The sequence below is a fragment of the Nanorana parkeri genome, unplaced genomic scaffold, assembly GCF_000935625.1.
Source record: "Nanorana parkeri isolate BGI_ZX_2015 unplaced genomic scaffold, ASM93562v1 scaffold209, whole genome shotgun sequence".
Lineage (NCBI taxonomy): Eukaryota > Metazoa > Chordata > Amphibia > Anura > Dicroglossidae > Nanorana > Nanorana parkeri.
In genome coordinates, this window is record NW_017306477.1 from 1112060 (window position 1) to 1119798 (window position 7739).

The 7739-nt window shown below is 42.8% G+C and overlaps 2 protein-coding genes across 2 annotated transcripts; both read left to right on the forward strand.

Annotated features, from left to right (window-relative positions):
- The first annotated feature begins 399 nt into the window (after nt 1-399).
- Nucleotides 400-1156, forward strand: LOC108786401 (ras-related protein Rap-1b-like). Its single transcript, XM_018555692.1, has one exon. It carries the CDS (start codon nt 471-473, stop codon nt 1098-1100), a length of 630 nt encoding a protein of 209 aa, XP_018411194.1. The 5' UTR covers nt 400-470; the 3' UTR covers nt 1101-1156.
- A 1519-nt stretch (nt 1157-2675) lies between these two features.
- On the forward strand, nt 2676-3432 carry LOC108786400 (ras-related protein Rap-1b-like). The gene has a single exon (XM_018555691.1). It carries the CDS (start codon nt 2747-2749, stop codon nt 3374-3376), a length of 630 nt encoding a protein of 209 aa, XP_018411193.1. The 5' UTR covers nt 2676-2746; the 3' UTR covers nt 3377-3432.
- The last annotated feature ends 4307 nt before the right edge of the window (nt 3433-7739 follow it).

Genomic DNA, 7739 nt, shown 5'->3' on the forward strand with positions numbered 1-7739 from the left:
TCATCATGGGTCATTTGTATACCTAGAATGCTGCAATGTTTTGCATGTTCAGTCATCAAATCCTCACAAACTGAAGCCATCTATGATCAGTAGAGACTGTTTTTTAGAATACCTAGATAAAAAGAACATACACAGCATGTGATCACTTCTTATCTTTTAGGTAAAATAATATTGCAATGAGCATTGTAGAACATCTCTTGTAGTGAAATGGTTAACACCAGCTCCTAAAACACACACACACACATACAATATACACAGACATGCTAGAAGTGAAACAGCATGTCAAGTCCCCCTCCCCTACAGTCCATCTCGAAGCAGCTGTGTCTGATTGGATAAAGGCATCGCTACCTCCTGAGGAAAATATGAATATATTGTCAGAGGTAAAGGGAATCAATGCACTCTGGTCCTAGTCACGAAGCATCAGGCTGTTCTTTACCAGCTGGAGAGCCCTATCACCCTGCTCTTCAAACATGTCATTGTCCGTCAAGGAGAAAGATCATATCAGGCTGGTCTTCCTAGGAGCAGCAGGTGTGGGAAAAACAGCTCTGATCCACCGATTTTTACAGGATACCTTTGATCCAAAGCACAGGAGGACGGTGGAAGAGTTACACAGCACCGAGTATGAAACTGCCGAAGGGACTAAAGTGACTATTGAAATCCTGGACACCACTGGAAGCTATGAATTTCCAGCCATGAGGAAACTGAGTATGCGTTGCGGAGATGCATTTGCACTGGTATACTCTGTGGACAACCCAGAATCCTTTGAAACTGTACAAAGGTTGAGGGAAGAGATCCTGGATGCGAAGGAGGACAAAAGCCCGCCTATGGTGGTGGTTGGCAACAAAAAGGACGACGGTGATGCCCAAAAGGTCTTGTGGAATGACGTGATGGGAATGGTTGAGCTTGAGTGGAACTGTCGTTTGCTGGAGACATCAGCAAAGGAAAACCTGAATGTGACAGAGGTATTCAGGGAATTACTACGTGAGGTCAACCTGCCCTGCCGATTAAGTCCAGCGCTAAGGAAGAGAAGGGAGACGATTCCGAATGAACCGAACCGTAAACCTCCAATGAACAAGACAAACAGCTGTAGCATCTGTTGATATCTGACCAACCTCCAGACTGAAGCCACCAAAACCAACTATCATGGGGTGTATGCCATATAAAACCGGGAAAAGATTGTTTCATAGGACACATTCAAGATCCCTAACATGAGAAACTTACTGTTCTGTATATATTATATGTAAGTGTACAGAGAGGGAATGTTTTGTCTTCACTTTCTTGAAGAAAAGGACATGATGAGCTCAAATACAAACACAACTTAATTAATAGACATATTCTGGGACTTGATTCTATGGAAGAACTTTGGGGTAACTATAAGGGGGGCGGTGTACATGGTGAATGTTTCTCCAGATAAGCATTAAGCAAACATTATTATCCAGTATCAAAATTGGCATCCTGCAAAAAAAAACTGTGTGTTTAATTTTTTTTTTCCTTTTTAACACAATACTTTGTTTTGTATATACTCCATAACAGGGTTTTATGTGCAGGACATATTAGTGATCAGTGTAGTGTCTCCTTATATTAGTGGTAGGTGTAGTGTCTCCTTATATTAGTGGTCAGTATAATGTCTCCTTACATTAGTGGTCAGTGTAGTGTCTCCTTATATTAGTGGTCAGTGTAGCGTCACCTTACATTGGTGGTCAGTCAGATGCTCCCTTACATAAGTTGTCAGTGAATAAGGCTCCTCCAAGATTGATGATCACTGGGAGAGTGTTTGAGAGAAAGGCTTTATTACACTGTGGGAAGAATCCTGCTTGAGCTTTGTATACACTGTACATGGGTAGAATTTTGTAAGGACGTTTGTAAGAAAAATGTCATCGAAGCATTCGTAATGCCATCACATACTTGGTCAATGTTGTTTGAAATTTTTTTTTTTAACATTTGATTTTGGAATGAATGGACTTTTCTGAACAAAAGAAAAAAAACGCATTCGCTGCTAGAATTTTGTTCATTCAAGAAAAATGTTCCAATGTTCCTTCAATGTTTTTGTCCAAATCAATCGTGACTTGATCTATTAGAAAATTGTATATACATTCCAACAAGTATTGAAGGTTTCAACAATAAAGTTCTAACAGTGTATACCCCACTTAACAAAGACTGGACCATGTTCTAAACATCTGTTTGTACTTATTTAAGTTCTCAGAGGTGACTGTCTGCAGAGGATGATTTTATCAAAAAATCTGCAAAGACACTACTGCTGGCTCCCATTTTAGTTGTCATCATGGGTCATTTGTATACCTAGAATGCTGCAATGTTTTGCATGTTCAGTCATCAAATCCTCACAAACTGAAGCCATCTATGATCAGTAGAGACTGTTTTTTAGAATACCTAGATAAAAAGAACATACACAGCATGTGATCACTTCTTATCTTTTAGGTAAAATAATATTGCAATGAGCATTGTAGAACATCTCTTGTAGTGAAATGGTTAACACCAGCTCCTAAAACACACACACACACATACAATATACACAGACATGCTAGAAGTGAAACAGCATGTCAAGTCCCCCTCCCCTACAGTCCATCTCGAAGCAGCTGTGTCTGATTGGATAAAGGCATCGCTACCTCCTGAGGAAAATATGAATATATTGTCAGAGGTAAAGGGAATCAATGCACTCTGGTCCTAGTCACGAAGCATCAGGCTGTTCTTTACCAGCTGGAGAGCCCTATCACCCTGCTCTTCAAACATGTCATTGTCCGTCAAGGAGAAAGATCATATCAGGCTGGTCTTCCTAGGAGCAGCAGGTGTGGGAAAAACAGCTCTGATCCACCGATTTTTACAGGATACCTTTGATCCAAAGCACAGGAGGACGGTGGAAGAGTTACACAGCACCGAGTATGAAACCGCCGAAGGGACTAAAGTGACTATTGAAATCCTGGACACCACTGGAAGCTATGAATTTCCAGCCATGAGGAAACTGAGTATGCGTTGCGGAGATGCATTTGCACTGGTATACTCTGTGGACAACCCAGAATCCTTTGAAACTGTACAAAGGTTGAGGGAAGAGATCCTGGATGCGAAGGAGGACAAAAGCCCGCCTATGGTGGTGGTTGGCAACAAAAAGGACGACGGTGATGCCCAAAAGGTCTTGTGGAATGACGTGATGGGAATGGTTGAGCTTGAGTGGAACTGTCGTTTGCTGGAGACATCAGCAAAGGAAAACCTGAATGTGACAGAGGTATTCAGGGAATTACTACGTGAGGTCAACCTGCCCTGCCGATTAAGTCCAGCGCTAAGGAAGAGAAGGGAGACGATTCCGAATGAACCGAACCGTAAACCTCCAATGAACAAGACAAACAGCTGTAGCATCTGTTGATATCTGACCAACCTCCAGACTGAAGCCACCAAAACCAACTATCATGGGGTGTATGCCATATAAAACCGGGAAAAGATTGTTTCATAGGACACATTCAAGATCCCTAACATGAGAAACTTACTGTTCTGTATATATTATATGTAAGTGTACAGAGAGGGAATGTTTTGTCTTCACTTTCTTGAAGAAAAGGACATGATGAGCTCAAATACAAACACAACTTAATTAATAGACATATTCTGGGACTTGATTCTATGGAAGAACTTTGGGGTAACTATAAGGGGGGCGGTGTACATGGTGAATGTTTCTCCAGATAAGCATTAAGCAAACATTATTATCCAGTATCAAAATTGGCATCCTGCAAAAAAAAACTGTGTGTTTAATTTTTTTTTTCCTTTTTAACACAATACTTTGTTTTGTATATACTCCATAACAGGGTTTTATGTGCAGGACCTTTACAAACTGCTCTTTAAAAGTTTTGTTGGAGTTAATGTTACTTGAATGTGTTGAAACATATTGGGGGGAATTTACCAAAACTGGAGCAGACAAAATCTGGAGCAGATTTGCACTGCAACCAATCAGCTTCTCTGTCTCATTTTCAAATCTTACCTGAGCAAACTGAAGAGAGATGCTGATTGGTTGCCATGGACACTGCTCCAGATTCTGTCTGCTCCAGTTTTGATTGTGTTTTAGAAGCATGCCATTCTCCAGTTAAGCATTGCACAAAGTAAGTATTGTATAACGCCTGGCGCTGTCATATTGCATTATCGTCATTAGCGATGCACAGGATACTTGGCATTTTCATGAGAACTACCAGGGTTGCAGCTTGGATCTGGCTCTGGCGCTCCAGCACTGTCCTGAATTGTTTTAGAAAAACTGTCACATGGTAATAAACAAAAATGTATCAGTATTGGTTCATCCCTACTCGTCATGCTATTTAAGTGCAAATGCTTGATCAAGATTAACGTGTATGTAAACTCAAAATCCATTGCCATTATGCCTCACTGTATACAGTCTCTGTAAAGAAATAATGAATCTGTTGCGATGTTCTTTATCTGAAGATACTGCCAGTAACATCACTTCCTGTTGCAGGCTGACAACACTAAGCCACTACCCTTCGGTTAGCAGCAAAGTTGTCAACCTGCTGTGTGAGCTTCTTCACTTGGTCTGCCTATCAACTGCCAATGCACAGCAGTCTGCCAACTTGGCTCCTAATTGCAGGGCAGTGGCTTAAGCTGGCTGTACACTTGAGGAATTTCATACCAATGTCCATACAAAAAATCAGAACATTCGATAATGCCATCAGTGACTTGACCAATGTGGTGTGATATTTAATTTGGTTTTACCATTTGATTTTGGAAATAGAGTTTCTCGAATGAAAAACACATTCACTGTTAGAATTTTGTTAATTCAAGAAAAATTTTCCATCCTGCTGACCCCATTAGCTATTACAAAATAGAACGATCCATAATTTTTTTTTTCATATGAAATTCTACTGGTGCATGGACAGTTTTTGTGTTGTCAGCCTGCAAAAGGAAGTGCTGTCACTGGCAGGATCTCCAGGTAAAAAAATTCCAACACATTCACAAAAACATGAGTTGCTTTAGAAACAGTATACAGTGGGGCACAATGCCAAACATACTGAAAAAAATAAGATTTAGGGTTTAACTAGATTTTAACAGAAATGTGTGATTGATATATATATTTACATACACACACACATACACCTTTATCTTGCACCGTGGTGTCATAACAACTGTTAACACAATTGTTAAACCTCTTGTATATAAGAAAAATGTCAGTAATAAAGACTCTACATACAAATCTTGCTGCTATCTTGTGTATTTTTATTTTAAAAAATTGTTTAATTGATGTATAATAGGATAGTCAGGCACTTTAAACGCTCATTTTCATTCTTCTAGCAAAATATAAATCGAGAGAGATCGAGAGAGAGATTGAGAGAGAAAAATCGGGAGAGAGATCGAGAGAGAGAGATCGGGAGAGAGAGAAAGATCGAGGGAGAGAGATCGAGAGAGAGAGATCGAGGGGGGGAGAGATCGAGAAAGAAAGAGAGATCGAGGGAGAGGGAGAGAGAGAAAGATCGAGGGAGAGAGATCGAGGGGGGGGGGAGATCGAGAGAGAGAGAGAGATCGAGGGAGAGAGAGAAAGATTGAGGGAGAGAGAGAGAGAGATAGAGGGAGAGAGAGAGATCGAGGGAGAAATTGAGCGAGGGAGAGAGAGAGAGAGTGAGGGAGAGAGAGAGCGAGGGAGAGAGAGATTGAGGGAGAGAGAAAGTGAAGAGATTGAGAGAGGGAGAGAGAGAGAGATTGAGGGAGAGAGAGATCGAGGGAGAGAGAGATTGAGGGAGAGAGAAATTGAGGGAGAGACAGAGATAGATAGAGAGATCGAGAGAGAGAGATATCGAGGGGGAGAGAGAGAGAGAGAAATCGGGGGAGAGAGAGAGAGAAATCGAGGGAGAGAGAGAGAGATCGAGGGACAGAGAGAGATCGAGGGAGAGATAGAGAGAGAGAGAGAGAGAGAGAGAATCGGCACGAGGAGCTTGCGAACACGCCCAAGCCATCACTTTTCCTTGTATAGAGGAGCTTACACTCTAATGTAGAATAGCCCCGCTTGTAGGGGGACTACAAATCCCAGCAATACATTTATACGGCAATGCAGAACAGTATATGAATTGGACTCTGGGCTTCGTAACGCGCCGGACTCTGGGCTTTGTAGCGCGCCGGGCTCTGGGCATAGTAGCGCGCCTGGCTCTGGGGTTAGTAGCGTGCCTGGCTCTGGGCTTAGTAACGTGCCTGGCTCTGGGCTTAGTAGCGCGCCTGGCTCTGGCCATAGTAGCGCGCCTGGCTCTGGGCTTAGTAGCGCACCTGGCTCTGGGCTTAGTAACGCGCCAGACTCTGGGCTTAGTAACGCGCCGGGCACAGGGCTTAGTAACGCGCCGGACACAGGACTTAGTAACGCGCCGGACACAGGGCTTAGTAATGCGCTGGACGCAGGGCTTCGTAATGTGCTAGACGCAGGGCTTCGTAATGCGCTAGACGCAGGGCTTAGTAATGTGCTGGACTCTGGGCTTAGTAACGTGCTGGAGACAGGACCCACCTGAGACCCCACACAGCCCAGCTGAAAGTGACCCTGCAGAGCACACCATAGATGCTGCACAGCCCATCTAAGACTGTCTATGGTGGGCTCTGCAGGGTTCTCAGGTGGGCTGGTTGGGGCTGCATCTCCCTCCCAGCACCTCTTACCTACTCCTGCTGCTGGTGCTTGGCCTCCTCTGCCGCCGGACTGGCCGGAAGTGATGTGATGCCCCGCTACATTCTGGCCACTCGTCTGCGTAGCTGTGAGACTAGGATAGTGATGGCGAATGTTTTTGAACCCGAGTGCCCAAACTGCGACGTAAAATCAATGTATTTATCTAAAAGTGCCAACTCTAAAAATAACTTTAGTATTGCGTTGCAGTTCGGGCGCTCGGGTTTAAAAAATGTTCAGAATCACCGCCTTCGGCAAAATAAGGAAACACACACATTCAAATATTTATACACTCATTAACCACTTGCTGCCCGAAGCAATTTCTTACTGTTGCACACACACGATAAAATCAGAATTTTTGGCTAGAAAAAAGCTTCAGACCCCCCAAACAATGATATATTTTCTGAAAGCAGAGGCCCCATAGAATAAAAAGATGCTAGTTGCAATTTTTTATGTCGCACGGTATTCGCGCAAATGTTTATCACATTTGTTTATCACATGTTAAAACAAGTATTTTTAGGATAACATACACTAAAATGAAATTTAGTGCACAGAAACAGAATATAATGGCCATTTTTTTTGGTAAAATATAAAAGACGGGGTCACGCCGGGGAAACCGCAAAAAACTACAATAACCAACATTTCTCATAGGCGACACTTTAAATGCTTTTACAGCTCATCAGTTTAGAGCTGTCAGTGATTGATAGGCCGAGAATTATTGTTCTCACTGGGACGTTCGTGACGATACACAACGTGTGGTGCAATTTTTGTTTTTGCATGTAGGCGCATCCGACACGTGTTTGTGTTGAATGTGCGTGCATTTTTAATTTTTACACACAGCGTTATTGCTATCACATAGGGGGCTAAAAAGTCCCCTGTGTAATAGCTAATATAATGTGACAGGTCCTCTTTATGGATACATCAGGGGTCTTTCATACCCCTAATGTCACCTAGGGAGCCCAAAGAAGCTGATGAAGAAGAGATCTGCTTCATCTGCTTTATCCTCTGGCTTTAAGAGCTCGTTCACACCACTTGCAATGCGTTCCGGCCAGAATCGGGCCGGAACGCACTGCAAGTGATGTGAACAAGCCCTAAGATG

Excerpts from the sequence above, each read along its gene's own strand:
- LOC108786401 (XM_018555692.1), top strand. The coding sequence starts at position 471 with ATGTCATTGTCCGTCAAGGAGAAAGATCATATCAGGCTGGTCTTCCTA.
- LOC108786400 (XM_018555691.1), top strand. The coding sequence starts at position 2,747 with ATGTCATTGTCCGTCAAGGAGAAAGATCATATCAGGCTGGTCTTCCTA.